Genomic DNA, 21,931 nt, shown 5'->3' with positions numbered 1-21,931 from the left:
AAAAAGCCCAGAAAGCATGTTTAAACAAAGATATTTAACCTGATACCAACAAAAAATCTCATATCTGCAATAAATTTCTTGCTGGGAAAAGAACTCACCTTATAAAAAAAGTACTGTACAAGGGTTGCTATTCTAATATAGTAAAAGTGCCCATGAACAAAAAGCAACTTGGAGAGGAATTTAAACCGTGCTATTGCATAGTCACTGTTTCTTACAGCTTGCCTTCCTTCCTTGCCCATGATTCCTATAAGGTTTGGGAAACAAAACACAAAACAGGTTAAGTATAATGAAAACTGATGTTTAAAAAACCCTACACTGTACATCTGAAGCTACAGTTCTGTTTTCCTGCACTTCAACACTGTAAGGACTTCAGCAGCTTTCTGTTGCAAAGGAAGATATAATTCCTCACACTTACAACTACAGAAAGCTGCTCAGTTGATGCTGATTCAAATAAAGAAGCCCCAATTGCTGGAGGCAGAAGGAAGTTACCTATGCCAACATGTGCCTCCTGGATCATGCTCACATCATTAGCACCATCTCCGATCGCCAACGTTATGGGCTTCTCTGGAGAGGTTTTTAACAGTCGAACCACCTGGAAAAACAAAATGAAACACTTTCAGATCAGACAGTCTACCTACAAACCATGTCACCAATTCCCAAGCATTAGGAATTATTAGGAATTTCCAAGTACTATATCCCAGTTAGCTGCCTATCTGTTGATGTAATTGATATGTTTCATGAACATGCATGTTTGGGTAAAAAACCAGCTCTGGCATATCACATGCATACATTAATTCCTTTTTAGAAAACCTGCCTGTTTTGGGGCACAAGCCTGACTTAAATATTATATCTGCCTTGAGCCTATTTTCCTGTTCTTATTTCAATCTTCTTTTACAGCTCTTACTTTGGTGCTTTATCATACAAAACAAAGTCAAGTAAAACTTGGAACTGAAAATTTATTTACGGAGTAATACAGATTAAATGCCCTTTAATAATCCAGATTCTTCATATTTATAATTAATTGAACTAATCCAAGTGAAAGAAAAAATTGAAAAAGCAAATGCATTAGCTAGAAGATCAATATGCTGTTATTAAGGAAAATAGCTTCTTTCTAAAGCAATTTCATTATCACCAAGGGGTATTCTCAACTGACAAAAGAAGAGAAGAAGATATGACAGAATGAGGGGAAAAAATTGTTGACATGCAAGATCCTAAAATACTCAAAAGAGGAGCAGTGATATCAGATCTTCAATTTAAGTCAATAATACTCTAAATACAGAGGAGTTAGTTAGATGAGGATTTTGGTTAAGGAGAATTAGGGATTCATTAACCTCCCACAGAGCTCCAGGTTAAAGTAGAAACTTCACTAATTCAGTTGTAAATGGGCTGCAGGTAAAGGTATGGAAGGCAGATCTCAAGAGGTTTTCCAAAACCAAGAAAATAAATATGTATGAAAAAACATTTTCCCCCTCATGTTCCAGAAACCCCAAAGTGGAAATATGAACAGAGCAACTGCATGAGGTTAAGCAGACACAAAAAACTGTATTGGAGTAATTGAGTTGCAGCCAGCAGTGTCAGGACATTGATTCACAGGAATGGGAATTCACTTCACACGAGGAATGCAACAGTGATTAAACACAGTCCACAGCTCAGAGAAATCCACCTGATTGTGGGAAAACATTCCCTAATTGCAGGTATTAATATTCAAGTTTAAAGGTTCCCCATTCCTAAGGGGTAATTATTTCAAGTACATTTGGCATTAGATCCTAGGAAACAGCCCTAGAGAGGTAACAAGGCTGCAGGACATCACCCAGATCAGTCCTCTTGAGATGCCCAAGGCCTGGGTAATTTGGACAGACAAACATCTATGTGAAAAGGTCAAGACAAATCCTCTGGCAAATTTTAGCAGCAGCAATCAGCAGCAGCTCCAAATGACTGACATGATGATGTTTAAAAAAGGTTTTGAGTCATGAAACATACCAAAATTAGTAGTGAGACTGCTCACCATACATTAACATGCATTATAATTTAAGATGCAGGAAATATTAAGCTGAGATCCAGCCTAATCTTGGAATAAACCTCACAAAAAGGTTGCTTACCGCAAAAAATAATGTGCAAGACTAGACTAAACTGCCCTGCACTTCCTTCCCTATCCTTCATATTGTATGGCATTTGTCTTGGTGATTTATATACTTCAATGTTTGAAACTAAAATTTCACTGCAATCAAAACTACATTTTACTGTATTTCATTACTCAAGACAGGAAATAATCTCCATTATCTGCTGGTGAGGAGAGGAATTAAGGAGTATCTGCTGCTGGAGAGGAATTAAGGAAAGCAGTACAAAACATTATAAATCAAGTTAAATGACAAAATATGAACAAGGACACAACACTGACAAATAACTGCACTTTAAAGAGAGACAACGGCAAAATTTCAGCTAAAAGAATGTACAGAGTGGACATATCCAACAGATTGGTTTATTCAGTGTAGCTACAACTTCCTTTCAACATTTTACTGAAACTGTTACTATACCAGGTGAACAGTTCTATACTGAAGTGATTCTTAAGACTGCATGAGACTTCTGGCAGAAAGAGTGACCTCTAAACTCCAAATAGGTCACTCCTGTTACAGTAACACAGCCTGCCTCCTGAACATCTAATACCTCACAGAAGGTTTTCCTAGTTGTTGTGCTTTAAGGCAGAAAGATGTCTTTTCATGAAGAGAAAATTTCAAAAGGAAAGAATATGATAGTCCTTAACTTTCTGGAGTTTTAAAAAAAATAAATCTGAATTTGAATCTTATCCAACATGTATTTGAAAAAAAACTCAGTAGATGTGAAGGAAAAATGATATTAGAAGAGAGTATAAAGGCAAACCTTTCCCGGAGACTACGCCTTGGCTTCCCTTCCCTTCTACTTCTTTCTCAAATTTGGGTATTTTAAAAGAAGCACAGTTTCTCCTTACAGGTTCATGAATTTTCAGTTTAGTTTTTTTGGTTTGGAGAAGTGATGGAGCAGCATGCAGGAGATTGGGAGAGCTGCTGCCTTACTGAACACTCAAGAGGCAGAATAAAGATGAGCTTGGTGGCAGAGTTTTGACTTCTCCATCCACTTGCAAATTTTCAAACACACATGTAGAAACTTCTGAGCAAACTACTCTAAATCTGAATGTAACAGAGGTCACAAAAAGGGCCAGACAAACAAACAAAGCAGTTTCAGAAATCCTTGCCTCCTCAAAGCATGATAAAAGTACTTCAAAGGCAATCCTGACTATATTCCCACTTACCTTTGCTTTCTGAAGGGGTGCCATGCGACAGCACAACACTGCAGAACAGTTTTTGCAAACTTCCATGAACAGTTTTTCATGTTCCCTGAGTGCAAGAGAGAGGCTGGTCCCATCCACAACTAGTCCATGCTGGATAACATGGTCTTCCTTTATTCTATTTGGGGACAAAAATGTTGATTTTGTACCACTGTTAACGGTAAAATTCCAATTTTGCTATGACCTATGTTGTTGGCCAGACCATGAGCAAAGGAGTTAATCTGTCAGACAGGCTACTTCTTCCAGCCTGTTATGATATTAGTAAATAATTTTTTTAAAAGACAACTCCTTTGTTTGGCACATACATCAAAGAGACTGCCATAAAATTTAAAAATGAAAGGAATCCAAGCTAAGATCATCACTGAGATAGTGACACCTCAGGTATTTTACCTCTTGGCTAGCTGCCTCAGCTGTTCTGCACAGGTACTGTCTGACTTGTGCTGCACAAGCTCAAGGATGTTCATGGTTCTGTGAAAGTGTCCACAGGATAAACTGACACTAACAGCTGTTTCGTGCTTGTCTCCAGTGAGCACCCACACTTTGATACCAGCCAGCCTGAGGGCTTCTATGGTTTCTTGGACTTTCTCCTGCAGTCTAGAAACAAGAAAAATCTTAAATAACCAACTGAACACTTTACAAACAAAAGAGTTCATAGTGTAACTCCATGTTACCACTGTAACCCCACTGTCATGGTGAGTTAAGTCTGCCTTTCCAACCTTACATGTATTTTCAGAGAATCATAGTCTGGCAGATGATATTCTGTTTCCAGCAATGAAACAAAGGCATTGATAAAATAAAAATTAAACTTCAATCCTGCTAAAGGATCAAAAATTTGTAATAAGCATATCTTGATTTAAACTAGGCACCAGCACTGCATTTGAGAAGCTTTAAAATAGTCCACAATAATTCCTGGCTATTGAGGTGCATGAAAAGCTTCTCATGCCCCACATGCTCACTTCAGTGTACAACACATCCCACAGAGCACAAGCAGAAGCAGAATGCTTTGCAAAGGGACTGTGTGTCCCAAGCTTTCCCAAGGAATTTGCTGTTACACTAAATATTTGCTTTAAATATTTACATGAAAATTTCACATGAAATGTCTCCTGATTAAACACACTGTACATCACCGTTACTACGACTGAATCAGTTGGTACAAGTTTTGTTTTGAATGTGCCTCAATCCAAAGGTAAATATACAAAACAAGAATAGCACAGGACTTTTGATCACAGTGGGAGAACTTTTCACACTTCCTATTTCAAGTATAAATCCTAAACTCGCTGGGTTTGAGCACAGATAGCAGTAAGTCCATGGCATACTTGTCTTCTACTCCTGTAGCCCCAAGTAATTCCAGATCCCTTTCTATGAAGTTGAACACATCTGCCAATCTCTCTTCCCGCTGCTGTAAGGCAGTCCTGGCCTCATGAAGGCGTTTGCCAATTTCTTGGTACTCCTCGGGCGTGAATCTTCTGTAGGCCACACACAAAGTTCTTAGGCCTTTCTGCAAGAAAATAAAAAATTACATTCAGAGTAGACAAGATTCTTGATCTAACAAGAAGGTGGCAGCAGCAATTGTTTCACTTCAAGTCACAATTTATACTGCACAAATTTTCTTCTGCTCAGCTGAGGCTGGGAGCTGGGCAAGCATATACACTTACCAAAGCAAATTCATCCACATGTATCCTTGTTTTATCTATTTCTCCACTCTTACTACGAGGAAGAATGGAAGATTCTGCTCCCTTTGTGAATAAAAGCTTCTCCCCTACAAAGTCAGATAGAACTGAAATTAAAAATAATGCCATTTAAGAAGTTCCCAAGTGCTGCTTGTGCAATTTCTGATCACCTACCTGAGGGACTCTCCACAATTACACTCATTCGTCTGCGATTTGGATCAAACTCCAAAACATGAAGCAATTTATACCTGCATTTTGTGTTTTAAAAGGGGGAACAGGAAAAAAATACTTTTAGAAATAAATTTCCAGAGACAATTACTTTTAAATAGACTCTTACACCACAGACCTTTCCTCAAAGTGTCATTTTTGTACAGAAACTCCAAAAGCAATGCTACCACCACTGAACAACAATCACTGTTCATTGCTTTTTATCAGTTTCTGTATGCTTAATTCCATTCTGTAAGAATAAACGGTTCTTCTACCAACAGGAATAGCTTTCTGAACACTAACTTGACATTTGGTGATTACAAGCAGCTCCTATCTATTTCTTCATCCTTCTGTCATTACTTGGAGTATAACTTTGAAAACAACGTTTTGTTTCTGACAAATTTGTAAAAACTCTAGACTGTCAAAAAAGTGTGTGCGTCCATAGAAGTGGATTAGTTTTTGTTATGTTACCACTAGCTTTGAATTTAAATGTCTAAAATTAATTTTCTAAGTACTGCCAACTAGCTGACACAGATCAAATGAGTAAAAGGAGTTATGGCATACTGCAGATATACAGTTATTAATAATTTGTACTCATTTTGGGGAAGTTTCAAATATCTAATTAAATTATATACAGATGAGAATGACTCTGGGAATTTCTAGAGCTGAAACAAGACTTGAATAAGCAATTCAGTTTTCCAACTCCGCTACACTCTCAACCTTTGAGGAATGGGCAAAGATACAAACTGTTACAACACACACCTACACAGAGTAACTCACACAAAATTCTTGCATCTCAGCTACAATTGGTAAGGAATAAGATGCAAGCTGTCTTGAAGACATCAAGGGAAAAGCATTAAACAGAGCACGCTGTGGAAAGGCAAGGTTTGCTTATGAACAGAGAGGATTAAGAGGAAAACATTACATTAATTTTCATTACTGTTCTGTCCTTCAAAATAATCAAAGAAAAAAAACCAAATACCTCTCTGGTTTTCCAAGACTTTTTACTTCCATACTGTCTCCACTAATTCCAGTAAATACTACTCCAACCCTAAAAGTAAAGAAAATATAGGTTTAATTATCACTTTAGACCTAATGCCTATTAATTAAGGGAGGGGAAGATGGCAGGGAAGAAGAGACTCTTATATCCCATTACTGTACTTTGCTTCTAGGGAACATTAAGAATGTCCATTTCTCCAGTATTTTATTCACATCATACTCTGACCACTGTAATTTCTCAAGTATTTTCACAAATATTTTAAAACCACTTTATCATACACCCGTGGGGTTGTGTATTTTACATTTGAATGTTTTCCCAGTAAGGTGACAGTGCCAGGCCCTGGGCTTCAGCAGTGTCCTGAGCCCTTTCTGAGGTTGCCCTTGCAGGCAGTTCCTGTGTCTGACAGCCCTGGCAGTGCTGCTCACCGGCTCGCAGCTTCCACCAAAGCCTTCTCATCTGGGGAAGAGGCGTAATATTCCAGCGGGGATGTTATTCCATTGGCGTGCCAGGGACCGTCAGCACCATCTGTCTGATCTGCATTGATCTGCACTGTGTGACACAGACAAACTGCCTTCAAGAACAGCTCTTCCTCTTTCACCTAGAAGAAAGAAAAAACTTGATTTGTAACATTTACATATCAACCTGGTCTTGAACACACTTAAGAAAAAAAGTGTTTTTACTTACAAATCTGCCAAGCATTTCCCGTTAAATAATCACATCTCGACGTGTTTAATAAATATTATTTGTTCACTGACACTTGAAAGCTTCAAACTATTCAGAAATTCTGATTTATGTTTGGGTTGTACTTTTTTTATGCTAATGATATGAGAATATTTCTCTGAAATAAAACACTTTCCATCTAGGATGACTAATGGTGGGAAAACCAAAGAGCCTTACCAAACCATGCCTATTTCCATCTGGAGAATCTTCAGAAAATCCCTCTGGAGTTAGTTTACCATTGACCTCTTGGTACTTTATGCCATTAATGGAGCACTCCCGAAACTGCATCTCATTTTCAGTTAAAGTACCAGTTTTGTCTGTAAACACATACTCTACCTTTTGTAAAACAAAACAAAAAAACAAACTTGGAATTGCATGTACTTGTTAGAAGAAAAAAGATACAATAATCTCCACTCACACTTTCTATTCACACATTTTTTTAATCATAAAAATAATTTAACTTCTGCCATTGCACCTTCACACCTTATTTTAAAATTAATCAGAAATCATATCACAAATAATAAAAAGCCTGCAGTAACAAATTTTAGTATTAAAAACTAAGTAGCAAATAGGTTTAAAAACCTCAACAGACAACATATTTTTTACCTGTCCCAATTCCTCATTGAGGTCTGAAGTGTTTACTTGCGCTCTCTGGTTTGTTTCTTCATGATAGAGGTCAAGATCCCAGCCAATAAAAAAAGATCCAAGAAATTTCTGCATCTCAACAGTCACATAGAGTGAAATAGGTATGATAAAATTGTAAAGTACCAGAAAAGCAAGAAAATCTGAAATAAATCTCAGGATCTACAAAAGAAAAAAAAGAAAATGCGAAGATTACCACAGTGATCAGGTGAAATATGGTGACTTAATGAGGCTTCAATATGCATGAAGAATGACAAACTAGGAGAGCCAGAGAAGCCCAAGTCCCACGTACACACGAGAGAGACAACACTCCAGTGACAACGCGGCATTTGCAGGTTGCCCCAGTAACACGCCTTCGCTCTGATGCAAAAAGTCTGCCTTAAGCTGTGCCTGGAGGATTCAATTCACAAGTCCATTAATTTTTGTCTCCCTACTGCATCTGCCAATTAATATTAACTGTCATGGTGATTCTGTTTTCCAACTCAGAAAGAGTTTGGTCTGAGAAAACAAATGTGTTCCCCATTCCTTCAAGCAGCATCATTCGTGTAAGCTTTTCTAAGGAACCCTAAATCGTGAAGGCAAACAAGGGATTTTGCATGCTGTCAGAGGAATCTGCAAGCACTCTGTTGTTTCAGGACAGCAAAGTGTCAAAGAGGGTTCCTGTCTGCTGGCATTCCCCAGTGATTTGAGTGATCCAGACTACACAAAAAGAAGGGACCACATGGATTTCTTTTATGCCTCTTGAAGAAATCACTGTGTTCCACACACACATTTGAGGCAAACACCTATGTGACAGGAGAGGAACTTCTTTTTACTAGGCATGATAATTTTAACAAACCCTGAAATGCAACACTATGGTCTCTTTTTCATCTGCACAACAAACTCAGTATCTAAATTGTACTTTGGAAAGACTCTTATCAATAGTTGAATATTGAGCAAGGGAGATTAGAGATGACAAAAACCAGGACCCCTCTTTTAACTCCATCAGATATTGGTCCAGGAGAACATTTCAAATAAAGGAAGCATAAAAGTAGTCAACAATTTGCAAAGCTAAATAATGTCTGTTCCTCCTCTTTAGGAAGCATTGCTTTAAGTATTTAATAAATAATTAAAGTAGCTGACAAAAACTCAGCAAGTTCTGTGCCTGAAGAGATCTTCCAAACTAAACCAGAAAAGATATAGAAAGTGAGAGCAGTAATTCATCTAAGAGAAGAGTTTCTTCAAGCAGTGGGAATGAAATAACAATCTGCACACACAGGAGGAGATGGACAGGGAAAGCACTCCGAGTAAGGATGGCAGCATTCTGAGAAATGCAAAGCAGATTGTGGAAGTCAACATGGGAGACAGAAAAACAAAGACATGACAGAAGGAGAATGACACTGCAGAACCACACATGGCTCTCTACCTTACTGATGGCAAAAGAACGGCAAGACTGAGGAAATCCTTATTCCTGCTCTATTCAGAACTGAAAGGCTCCACAGGCTAGACTAACTTGTATAGCAATTATTTCAAATTAAGCTCCTGAACTACTTTGGACAAAGGCAGATTCATACAGAAATCAAAAATTAAAGAGAACACAGAAAAATACAGACTAATTGAAAAAAGAGATACTTTACAGAACCACAGATTTCAGGGAAAGTTTAAAGTATCCCTTCAATCTCTAAAGAGAACTGAAAAGGCAAGCAGGAGCTTGAGCAAAATTACAGACTTATGAAATTGCCCAAACCATCTCAACATCACAGAGCATACAAAATTCCTGAACAGTGAAATCAGTGCAATAGAACACACACAAGAACAGCCATCCTTCTCCTCTTTTCCTTTATGGAATGACAAAAGACATCCTAAAGAACAATAATTAGAACATAGACCATCAGAAGTATGTCCTAACAAAGCCTTCTCAAAAGTTTTTTAAAAGTCTGGTCTTTTGATAAAGTAAGAAAAAAGTCCAACCAGTAACAGAGGTGGAAATATACAAAGGTGAGGCTACATGAGACTAACTCAAAAATCACTGAGACAACAGCACAGAGACTTGCAAGTGGATAATGTGGTGGTTACACATAGAATAGAGACATAATATACATGACATTGAGTGTATATTGGTTGAGTGCTCCTCAGATATGTGACTGGGCAGAACAACATTACCTTACTGCTGTTTCTTTCATGCTCTGTTTTTTCATTATACCAAGGCTCATCCCATTTCTCTTCAGCTTGCCATGCATACTTTAAAATAGTGCTCAGAATGGCTTCAAAGAGGAGGATTATTAGATAAATAATCAAAAAGGAATTCATGGACCTATAAAGAGGCAAAAAAAAATAAAAGCAAGAAGCTTCAGTTTATTTTACTTCATTTGTTGTCACAGTGTGGTTACAAGAACTGATCAAAAACTTGGACTTTTTTTAAAAAGTGTATCCTGTGCTTGATACAGATATAAAGTTTCTATGTGACAAGCAGGCCAACAGAATGGGAAAGAAGTTTTCCATCTGACTAAGATAACCTCTCTATACAGCAATATGAAGACTAGATTAAGGTGCAGGAACACCCCAACAGCTGACTTGTGTCACACCTGCAGTCCTACACCGATTCTTTTTCCCCAAGGAGCTCACAAGGCTGCGCAGGCAGTACAAACAAACACAGCAGAAACCCACGGCTGCACCTTTTCCTCAGTTAGAAGAGCACTGCCACGTGCAGCTGAGCATTTAACCCAGGGCAGGCTAAGCAGGACAGTCACACCTGCTTCTTGTTCGGTAATCAGCCAGACCATCCTTCCTGTCCTTGCTTTGATGACTGAACTTCTCTTGTGTTATGTACAGTTGTTTGCATGTAGCTATATAGTCACACAAGAATGCCAGGGGGCTCTCTCAGATTTTTAGTAAGTGGATATTTAGTAACATATAAGAACTCCTTTTCCTTTTGAAATAAATCATGAGAACCAATATAAATATCAATCATAGTAACACCTATCCTGCAACCAGGAGCAAGCTTGGTTACATTCACTTTGTACACTACTAAAGGATCATATATCAAGAAATGGATTTTATCTTTATAGCTTCTTACTGAAGGCAAAGCAATTAACACTCTCTTCCCTTTACCTATAACTCAATGATTAGACCACCAGGGTTTTATGGTTACACAGGAAAAACTAAGTTAAAGCTCTACAAATAAGAGAGGTATTAGAAAATAAACATACTTTTCTACTGCTGACCGTTTCTGAGATTTACTCTTGTAATTTAATGCCATCTTTGTCTCCATACCTGTATACACAGCAACACCTGGGAAGGAAGGAGGGAAGAGTCAGACTTCATTTTCTGCATAAATACAATTTGCAGAATCTTTCATTTTGAGAGATATAGGATAAAAGCAAAAAGGTGGTACTACTTCAGTGTTTACTACAAGACAGTATTTTGTACTATTTGCAAGACTCTTCTATAGTAGAAGAGTACTACTGAAGTAATTTTAACACCTACTTTAACACTGTTCATTATTATGACTGTACTGCTCTTCAATATGTATTTTATGGAAATCAGCATGGTAAATCTCAGGAGAAAGCCTTGAACAATAGGTAACAGTAAGAACAGTCATTTATCCATTGAAGTTAAGTTATTCCTTTATCAAACCACTTCAAATATTTTCACAGAACAGAGCTGGAACTTTATATCCTTAGAGGTTCTTCAGCATAATATCATTACTTTCATCTACAATCATATCCCCTCAGGTAACAGTCAGCAAGATTCTTACACTTTCCTCAGTGCAAGTGGAATTAAAACACAGTTCATCAACATGCTTTAAGAAGAGAATACTCTTTAAATATTTAGATGTCTACAAACCAAATATTTCTTTAGTGTTTTTTAATCTTGCTCCACGAAGTAAGAGACTTTCAGGCCCAAGAGGTCTAAAAAGAAATAGACATATCAGCATGTAAACATCAGCTGTTCTGTATTCTGGAGAAATACTGAAATTCAGTTTCCTATGCAAAGCTGTCCTACATCCCCTATAAATTCCCAAAGCAGCAATTCAATCAGTGATTTCACCCCTTTCACCACACCTCCCACACATCTCCACAGAGCTCCTTGTTTCCTTTCATGTCTCCTTTGGTCACTGCCATACTCCCCCACCACTGCTCCATATCCCATAACTACTGACTGAGCTAAATAATCCACATGGCTGGTTCAGAGAGATCACAAGGTATTTGGGAAGGAAGCAGGCAAGAAACCAGTCGAGCTCACAGTGCACCCAAAGTGCTGGTTTAGGTTTGGCTGATTTACCAATCCTCTACCCCTCTGTCAGACCAAATTTATCTAGAAAATTCAAAAGTATTCATAGCAAAAAACCAAACAATTAGATGGACACCACCAACAGCAATGCCAATTTTGTTTCCTAACACAGGAAATAAAATTTCAGGAGGTAAAATAGATGTTTTTTCCTCACATCTATCACAATACAATAACACATTCAATTTTTTGGCTACGTTCACTGCAAGCAGTGCTGTGAAAATAAGGGTCTAGAAACAAGGTTAATATGAGGTTAGAACCATATGTTCTACCGCAGCAGCTGTATCATCTTTAGAAACTGCCAGCAGGGTTGGTTGGAAATTTAAAAAAAGGTATTTCTCCCACTATTTCAAATGAGAACAGAAATTTAACAACTGCAGTGGCCAGATTGACATATTGAGTAGAAACAAAAGAATTAAAAGTTCAGATGCTAAGTGCTTTGACATGCAAGCCCTTGGGTTTACCCTACTTTTCCTTTAGCTGTGGCCACGTGGAGGTCAGGATCACTATTATATAAATAAAGCTCTTAAACTTGAAGTCCCTTTGAAAGTATAATGTGATGTCACTCAAAAAAACCAAAGCCAAACCCACAAACCCCCTGCCACAGTCAAAAATTTAACTTAAATGTTACTGCAAATATAACAGCTACCATCACAAATACTATGTGTACCAATTATACACAGATTATGATAGATTCTTTAAATTAAACACACATATGTTAATATTTTAGGCTAGACTCAGACTTTAACTGAAAATTTGAACTATAAGTGACCAAATGCTTGAGCATTTAAAATGTTCATATAAGAAGCACAATTTATATTTCTGGATTCAATTCTGTAAAACCAGCCTGACAAACCCAAAATATCAAACCTGAATCAGTGCAACACAGATCAGACAAGTTTATCTTAGGCAGAAGATACAGCTCCACTAGTAGTCAGAACTTGCAATTATTTTTTTCACCTCCCTTAAAACCAGCCCAGTTTTACGTTGTCAACTGAATTATTTTGATAGATTATCCCAAGGCTGCACCTGTCAAACTGGCAGTAAAGAATTCTGAAAAGCTCTCATTGAAGTGGCAAAAGTGACCTTAGTAAACAGCTGAGTGCGTTTTTGGGGGTGCCATGGGTGGGGCTTTTTGGTGAGGGTGTCCAAGCCACGGAACTTGGGGCCAAGTAACCTGGCTGCCACACTTCTCTATTTCTTGCAAAACCACTGACAATCCTCAATTCACTCTGAACTCTATGTCACTCCTATCCCAAGCTGACAGATGTTTGCCAGCCTCAGACTGAGAGACATTCAGTACCTCAGGCAGATATTACATGGAAAACAGTACAATTTTAATATTCAAGTAGAAATTTCACCAAAAAAAAAAGTGTAAAAAATAACATTTTGGACATTAGAGGAGTGAAAGAACCAGAACAGATTTACATGTTACTGTGACAAATTTACACAAAACACTTCATCTTTTCTACTCATCTTTCAGAAGAGATGACAAAGTTTTTTTGAAAACTGGACAACAAGCAACTCTCAAGATAAAATAACTAAACTTGAATGCTAAATATTTCTGAAAATTTGGCAATATCTGTGAATGATTTCTTTATTTCACACCATGATCCTGCTCACTCCTGTCCTTCCCATATTCTCTCCTATCCTGCTGTGGTCAGGGGAATTGAATGAGCAGCTGTTTGGATGCCTCACTGGTAGCTGGGACAGCCCACAGCAATTAGAAATCTTTCCAGGATGTCGAGATGCAAGTCTGTAAATGGCTTCACATCTTTATTTTTATATTTGCACATGTGTTTGTTATTTGTTGTGACTGCACAAGGAAAGATGGTGAGCACATGATTATGTGCACACAGTTGTGTTGCCTGTGACAGATGTAAGCACTTATCTGCACAGTCCAGCTATAGTTTGAAATAGATACAAAAATTTACAGATTTGTAGCAGAGGCTTTGTTAAACCAGGAATTTGTAGGGATTTCAACTGCAAAAACTTCTTCTCAGTGCCTCTGATGACAGAGGATCTATTGTAGCATAGATAATACGTCAGTGGAAATTGTTTCAGATCAATAAATGCTTTAATTAACAAATAACAACAAAGTTAGCAGCTAATTACCATGCCAAAAAATTACCCACTTAGTAACAGCCAAGCTTTCCAGAACTCTTGCATTAGATCTGTAAAACTGGCCTGTAATGAACTTCTTTCACTCATTTTTTCTCATCTCCATCTGAGATATACAGCTGCAGTTGATATTTTAAGTAAAAATACCTCCCCTTTTCATATATTCAACAGTAATTCTTGTGATGGTCAAGATTTTAACCCCTTCATGTGTTCTAAATAATCATCTTACACAATTTTACTCACCGTACTATTTCTTCAGCTTGTTGACTTACAGTTATTCTTCCAACAAATCTGTGAAAGATGGACATGTCTTAGAAGTATCTACATAAAGACTCAAAAATGTAAAAACCTTCTCTATATTTAAAAAAGTCATTAATGGTTCACAAGTAAAAAATAAATCAACTTTTATTAACAATCAAACTAAACCAATATGGCAAAACTGGCAATAATTTTAAAAGAGACATTTAGCAACAGAAACATTTATCCCTCAAAGTAATAGGCATTTCAGAAAGCTTATTAACTCTGATTAATTACCACAAAAGATTATATTTCTACTCATTTAAAACAGATTGTGACTTCTTGATGATTCAGTAAGAAATAATTCCTCAACAAATGTAAGTTTGCACATTATCCACCAGAAATAGTAACTTTTCATTTAATAAAGCCAATCTACTACTCTTTTAAAAATCTGACATGCACATATTTAGCATGACTCCAGCCACAAAAAGGGACAAAATCTTCCATAGTGATTGTACTTTTATTTGCTAAATATCAAATATTTGAACATCTGTTCAAACTGAGTATCTTAGTTTCAAAAAACTTTGTATTTCTCAAAGATCTCCAAGCTTACTTCAGAACAGCTGCGATAATATGCTGGAATTTTAAAAACTACCACTTGAAAGCTACCATTTTACATTATACAATTCAGAAGAAATTTGGATGAGAGCATAACTTTTACTACCCATATGCTGCTTTACAGAGTCTACAACCTTGCCTGCTGATGTTAAAGCACAATCAGATATCCCTGTTTTCAATCTAAGGTTTTGCTGCTGAAGAAGGGAGTTCAAACCTCCTCTGGAGCATAAGCAAAGTAAGTATGATCAACACATATCCTCAGAACTAGACTTGAGTCAATCCCACTGCAACATATGCTACATAATATTGAAATCTCCTGGCAGAACCTTATAGAACTTTCTTTAGTCTGATCAGACTGTAGGCCATTTAAGTCTTCAAAATCTAGAAACAAGTTTACTGATTAGAACTGAAACATACGTAATTAAAATAAAAAAGATAAATTATTATAATGTTTGGTTTACTACTCAAGTACTCAGATTTAACTTGTCACTTGCAACTTTCAGTAAGTACATATGTATAAACACAAGCTGATTATTAAAACCTAAAATTCAAGCAGATGTCTGAAGCTATTTTAATCTTATCAAACCTGTAACATTCTGAGTATTAAACACCTCATTTTGATTTAATTTCAAAATATTTACTAATAAAGTGATACCTGTATAGATCTGCTTCTGGCTGCTGACATTCTATAACAGCTACCAGTTTGTCCAGGTTGGCAACAGACTGCAGCACTGCTGTTTCTGGGACTGCAACGTGTGTCTGCAAAACAGGGTCCACTGGGTTACTACAGGACTACCAGGCAGCAGGGCAGGTATTTCAACAAGCTGAACAAAAAGTGGCACCATAAATTAACTACACTCTACTTCACAGAAGTAACCCAGACCTTGAGATTGGTCTCTCCATCCAAACTTGCAGTGGTAACGTGGCATGAACCGTCCACTCGGTCAGATGACAGGAGCACCAGATCAACAGGGAAAGTCTCATCTTTGGCTACTCTGACAATGTCCCCCACCTAATGAAGTGAACATAGATCAGAAAGATACAAGAGGTTTAAAGAGCAGAATTCATTTCAGCATTGCCACCAACTAGAATGATTTGCAATAAAACAAGGGTTTTAGCTGTGTGATAGAAACACAATTTGTAATTTGTCCTTTACCCGAATGTTTTTAGATCTCGTTTTCACAAGGCCACCACTTCGAACAACATAAACTGGAGCACCGTTGACTTCATTGTCTGCTTTATGCCGTAGCCAGTCCTCATAGCCCTGTGGAAAACACATAAAAATCTACTTAGGCAAGAAAACTAAGAAACAGACTAGATTTAATCTACTAAGCAAATGTGTTCAAACTACTTCCCGGATTGTGTGAATACAGTTACTAACTTCTCTTGAGTTTCTGCTCCAGCTGTTACTCAAGAACCTGTGAACCTCTTAATTTTGTCACTTTACACAAACATGTAAAGGCAAATAAAATAGCTGAAGTGGTGAAGAAACTTAACAGTCCCATGTTCTCTTAAAACAAACAGGCAGTGACATTTTCTGCAGATGAGGTGACCAAGCACTCAATAAATATTTGATCTATATTGATTAATACACCACAAAACTGGGAACAGTCAGTCCTCAGGCTCCTTTGTGGGTTCCTTTTTTTTTTTTAGATGAAGTAACAGATTGAAATTACTTTCTCAAGTAATACCATATAGCATTTCTTATAGTTACTGCCACAGCCCATGCACAAAATCTCAAGATTTAATTCTGTGTGACATGCTGTTGACACATCAGCTCTGTCCACCAACAGAAGATGACTGAGAAGATTTTCGAGTTTTTTGAGCCCTAATGGAACAGTCTGCAGCAACTGAGCTTTTAATTGATAAACTAAGCAGCCTTCCTTTACCTAATACTTTACACTCGTTTAGGCACTCTTTATCCATTCCATGCACACACAAGTGCAAACACCCAAGATTGTGAATCCAAGTATACTATTACCCTCCTATTTTCCTAAAGTATGACTCCACTGCTTGTTTAATCTAATAGCATTAGATCTTAAGAGCCTAAGAATGATAATAATAGCATAATAATAATCTCTGATCCCCAAGTCTAGGTACTGTTTGGAAAGCCCCACTAGCAAGGACAGGAAATGGATCAATCATGCAGGAAGTTCAACTGTCTCTTACAACCTGTCAAGACTCCTACAACTAATCTGCAACAACAGAGACTTCCTGAAATGCTTTTCTGTAGGTATAAGAACTGTGAAAGAGTTAAAAATGTTTTCTTGGAAGTCTGCAGACAAAAGAAGGTAGCCATGTGAAACAGCAGGCATACACACCAACTCATCCTACAAATATTATATGAACGTCATACTACAGGAAGTACTAATGCAGATGCAGTTTAGAGAGTTCTGTGGTCGCCAGGAATTTGTAGGAAAAGTTATTTGATGGATTTTGCATGTTAAAAGTAGTTTTGTAGTTCTACCTTTACAAATCTCCACTGTTACCAGCACAAAAGAAGAAGGACAGCACAACTGCACTACCTGTGTTTGAAAAGAAAGATGAAAGAGAAGGGGAATGGGGAAAAGAGCTTTATATGCCAAATGCTTCAAAATCAATAAGTGAGAAATGTGCAGCAATAGCAGCCATACAGAAAGATACTGGAACATCAGAATCCTAAAGTCCCTAAGTACGACTCTTTTAAGAATCCTTCCAAAGCAGTATGAAAAAGCAAGAGTCAGTACCTACAGCTCCTTGTTAAAGGTGACTGACAGAAGAAAACAAGGATTTAACTAACATCCAGTAACCTTGGGGCATTTGTCTCACAAACCTGAACAGCTGAGCAATGTGGGCATTTGGCAAAGAACTGAAATTTACCTTCTTTGGAAAGTACAGATTGCAGCGCTTTCTCCATCTGACACCTCCAACACAAGGGTGACACCTCACACCAGGGAATTCTTACGAGCCAACTTAATGTGGTCAGTTCAAATTCCCCCCGAATTTACCTACTGCGGCATTTCTGAAAGGTCCTTATCCTCACTTGAAAACATTGGAAAAGTACAGTGAAAAACAAAGATGCAATAGGAATACAGGGAATGTTGCCTACTTGCAAGAAAAGAAACTAAAGATTAAAATCTCTCAATTAAATTATATTCTTAAGTCTTGCTTAAATAACTGCATCAATGTAACCGAGAAAAGATTTGCATTTCACACTAGCAGGTTTTTCTTTCTCATTTTAGGTCTAGAGTTAACCAAAACCTGGAAAGTAGTTGTTTATAATTTACCTGGCAGTTGAGTAAACATCTCTGTTCCATCAGCTAAATACCTATGAACTTATTAAAATGCACTGTTCCCTAAAGTTCCTTGGGAAATACCTTTATTTTGTTGTATTTTGGTTTGGATTTTAAAACTTTTTGTTTTGTTTTTATTTATCTGCTAATTTTGAACTCCTTGGAGGACAGCATCCAGAACTTCAGAGGCAAAAGGAGGAAAGTGCTCTGGCTAACAAGACGGACAAAATGACACAGCATGAGCTGCATCACTTTGCAGTCTTGTATGTCCTTCTTCTGACCTAGGTGCAAATTACACTTCCAAGTAAAAAAAGTTCTGTCTCCTTGGCTGAGATTAAAACAAGGCTGAGTTCTGAGGTTTGCACGAGGTACTACATTCACTGGTCTTCTGGAAGGCAGGGGACTTTTTCCATCCACTGCTAAGCTTCTCAAACCTTCATATGATTAATGCTTCTATTTTTCCCCTTCATCTTTTGAGAGCATACCAAATTACAGCTTAACATTTATCCAGAAGTAACTTTGTATAGAACCAGTGGCCTACAGCTTTCAAAAGGGGGTTCTTTCCTTAAAATCAGCTTCCTATTACACTTCTGGTTTAGAGAAAATGGCAACTGATTTTGAGGCAATACTTTTTCCCTCTGTACTCCCACAGATTTATCCTTCTCCCCTGAGGGCAGTCTGTTGAAAATAGCACTATGCATTGTCCCTTCAAGCTAACAGCCTGTGAATATTGCTTGCCTCCTCTGCAGCAGGTAGGAGAAACACGAGAGCTCATTAGATTGGTTTAGGTGGTTCCAGTAGTCCTTGCAGAGATATTGAGACAGCCAGAAAATCTCTTGATGCCTGGCAAGTCATGAACAATTCGAAGCTTCCAGAAGGAATGACAAAATCTCAGTTCTTTGAAATTGATGATAAGAGAGTTAAATTTCCCAATATAAGATTGGACATCTGGAAGCAAGGTGGTGTTAAGATTATTTTGGACTATTTTGGGCTTACACAAGTCCAACTTTCTGGAAAAAGTGATCTAATATTTATAACTCTGTTTCATAACCTCGTTAAATTCACACAGTTTTCTTATCCATTGCCTACTTATGATTATAGCTTTTGAACATGTGAGTTTTTGGGGGGGTGATGGTAATAACTGCAATTGAATAGGATTAGGGCATTCTAAATACACAAATTGCACAGCAAAAAGATGAAATATTAGTCCAAATATCTGTCCCAAACACCTTTCTATCTGTTTGAAAGCTAGAACTATTTTTACTTTTGCCCTATTTCTGGGTGGCTTTGGGTCTTTCTGGCACAGAAGGCAAATTGAAATTCCAGTTACAGCTCTGAAACAGTCTCCTGCTTATTTTTCAGTTGCGAGGCTGCATCTATTCCCAACAGCACTGTCAAACTCCTTGAAGAGGATAGTTCCTGAAAATTACCTCCCTGCAGAAGAGATTATAATTTTTATCCACATCACTTCTTTATTTATGAGCTTGCTTCTTTCTCCTCTTCCTTTAAGGACATAAAGAAAACAGAAGACTTTTTTCCCTTCCTTTTTCTTTTCTTTTTACATTCTGATTCCAGAGGCTCTAGGTCTCAGTAGGATGTAATATGGTGCTTGAAGAAGATTTATATTAAATTCAGATTATTTTTCTTATATCAAGCACTATGAAACACTCCAAAAAGTTTTATGCAGCCAAAGAAGACCAGGAGCTTTCTAAACCAGAGCTTTTACCTGGTACGGGATCACAGTTAATATACATTTTACAACATAAAACACACCCCTTGGGGCAAAATTTGCCTTTTAACTACTGACAAACACATCCTGCACCACTGCTTCATCTGCTCAAGCTCCTTTCCCAGGGTGTGATGTGGGAGGACTGGTTCTAACAGGCAATGAGGTGTGCCAAAGGAATAAGTGAGGAGCTTTCAGAAAAAGGTCTGATAACAAGTGACATGTAATGTTTAGACAAAAATGCTGCCTGACAGTCATCCACTGTCCATTTTAGGGAACTGCAGTGAGTCACTGAGTGCTTGACAACCAACCAAATGCTGAAGCTCAAGCATCTAACTAGAAACATTAAATCCAAAATAGTTTCTAAAAATTATACCATTTTATGTATTTTTAGTATCTAAGCACTAGCCTAGTCAGACTCTGTTAAGTAACTTTCCTTCAACAAGACTTCATTCTGCATGATTTTTCCCCTTTACCTGTTTTATGGCTGTCACAGTTATGACAAAGAATAATGGCAATCCACTGGTAATAGGACTGGTAGGGGTATCTATCATGAGCTAAAAGAAAAGAAAATATGAAAATCAGTCCAAATTTTATTTTTACAATTGTACTTTCAAAAAAATCCAACAAATGAAGCAAAATGACAACTATTTTCCAAACTCTTTATTATAACCTGTGACTATTTTTACTGCATTTCCTGTAAAATTTCTCAAGCAAAACTCAGTTTCTGACAACTAAATAATATGTCAATAATGATGCAAAGAAATTTTTCAGGGCATAGTAAAGGCTTAGTAACATTTGTAAAACATGTGACAATTTTAAATTCCTTACTAAAAGGAAGGTATAACTTCATCCTACAAAAATGAATTCAAAAGCATATTACAAAGGAAGGAAATCTACATTTCATTAAGCTGTTTCAACACTCTATATGATCTGCTGCTTACCAGTAATGTAGAGTACAACATCATAAACTTCAGAAGTGAAAATAAAGTTAAGAACAGTCATTCCCAATGGCTTAGATATTAGAGAACATTTTTTTTAGACTGCATCATTGTGGTTGCCCCAAGTTAACATGCAGTTTTTACAATTTGTGTTATTACTGCTGGCATGCCAAAAGTGCAGTGTACACACTAAGGTTCTGTATGTGGGGGGATGTTAGTGGTTCTCCTCTGCTGCAGGAAAAAACCAACATGGTCAAGTGCTGTAAAGGAAATATACACAAGAACTACTCAAAACCACAGACACTGATTCGATCCACTTTACCTGAGACTTATGGCATTGCTTTGGGAATCATTAGAGAAGGAAAAAAAAAAGTCATACATGAAGTTTACTCTATTATGGGGGAAGAACCTCACAGAGAAAACAGATCATGCCACTTTACAATGCACACATGAAGTTTTGTTTTTTTTTCACTGAAACAGACAATTTATAGAACACAACAAAAATGAGACCTAGCCTGCCTATTGCTGTTCTTTAACTATAGCACTACAATTTCAGCTTGGCAGAATTCTGACCAAGAAAAACCCTACCAAAAGCATCTGATTTTCGGCTGGATAGGGTTAATCATGGCATTTCTGCCATCTATACTCTCTCATTCCTTCCCAAGAGAGGCTCATGTATGAAAATGAAGCAGGTTTTGTGCTGGTGGAACTGTCATGTTTCACCAGGACACCATGGTCCTTTCCCTGCCACACAGCTGGACACACACCCATGGCACACTTCGTGTCACCAAAATGCAGTCTGTCACTTTGTTTTGTTTTGGGCATGCACATGTGTGGTGAACAACGTGGACTGGACTGTGCTGCAAGTTGAAATCACACAATGAGACCCTGCCCCAGCTCTGCCATCCCCAGTGGAAAAGGTGGAAATGACAGACTCTGCATCTTGGCCACACGAGATTCATAGGACAGGGAAGGTACCATGGCGGTCAGATTTAAAAGGCAGCTTTGCCTCATAAGAAGAAAAAATAATAGATATCACTGAACTTCCAAAAGGGATTTGAATAAAACCATAATTCCATTCTAACAAATGAACAAAAATTACTTCAACTTTTCTGCTGTTCTGTTTCCAAGAACCCAGACACACAGACAAGAAGACATTTCCCATACACATGAGGGCATCCACTTG

The 21,931-nt window shown here is 37.5% G+C and overlaps 1 protein-coding gene across 2 annotated transcripts in view; it reads right to left on the bottom strand.

Moving 5' to 3' along the window:
* Nucleotides 1-21,931, bottom strand: part of ATP11B (ATPase phospholipid transporting 11B (putative)) — a 61,944-nt gene that overhangs the window by 22,575 nt on the left and 17,438 nt on the right. For both annotated transcript variants that reach the window (XM_083868372.1, XM_083868371.1), the window contains exons 4-22: nucleotides 20,281-20,361; nucleotides 15,963-16,070; nucleotides 15,690-15,818; nucleotides 15,462-15,565; nucleotides 14,195-14,242; nucleotides 11,387-11,451; nucleotides 10,750-10,831; nucleotides 9,704-9,854; nucleotides 7,526-7,723; nucleotides 7,097-7,255; nucleotides 6,625-6,797; nucleotides 6,182-6,250; nucleotides 5,167-5,240; nucleotides 4,978-5,081; nucleotides 4,639-4,820; nucleotides 3,713-3,916; nucleotides 3,287-3,440; nucleotides 490-592; nucleotides 99-244 (exon numbers count right to left, since the gene is read on the bottom strand). In XM_083868372.1, the coding sequence (XP_083724498.1) occupies nucleotides 99-244; nucleotides 490-592; nucleotides 3,287-3,440; nucleotides 3,713-3,916; nucleotides 4,639-4,820; nucleotides 4,978-5,081; nucleotides 5,167-5,240; nucleotides 6,182-6,250; nucleotides 6,625-6,797; nucleotides 7,097-7,255; nucleotides 7,526-7,723; nucleotides 9,704-9,854; nucleotides 10,750-10,831; nucleotides 11,387-11,451; nucleotides 14,195-14,242; nucleotides 15,462-15,565; nucleotides 15,690-15,818; nucleotides 15,963-16,070; nucleotides 20,281-20,361 (2,334 nt within the window). The remainder of the gene's footprint in view (nucleotides 1-98; nucleotides 245-489; nucleotides 593-3,286; nucleotides 3,441-3,712; nucleotides 3,917-4,638; nucleotides 4,821-4,977; nucleotides 5,082-5,166; nucleotides 5,241-6,181; nucleotides 6,251-6,624; nucleotides 6,798-7,096; nucleotides 7,256-7,525; nucleotides 7,724-9,703; nucleotides 9,855-10,749; nucleotides 10,832-11,386; nucleotides 11,452-14,194; nucleotides 14,243-15,461; nucleotides 15,566-15,689; nucleotides 15,819-15,962; nucleotides 16,071-20,280; nucleotides 20,362-21,931) is intronic.

This window comes from Zosterops lateralis, assembly GCF_965231275.1.
Source record: "Zosterops lateralis genome assembly, chromosome: 10".
Lineage (NCBI taxonomy): Eukaryota > Metazoa > Chordata > Aves > Passeriformes > Zosteropidae > Zosterops > Zosterops lateralis.
The sequence above is the reverse complement of the archived record's forward strand: the minus strand, read 5'-3'. Positions and strand labels throughout refer to the sequence as shown.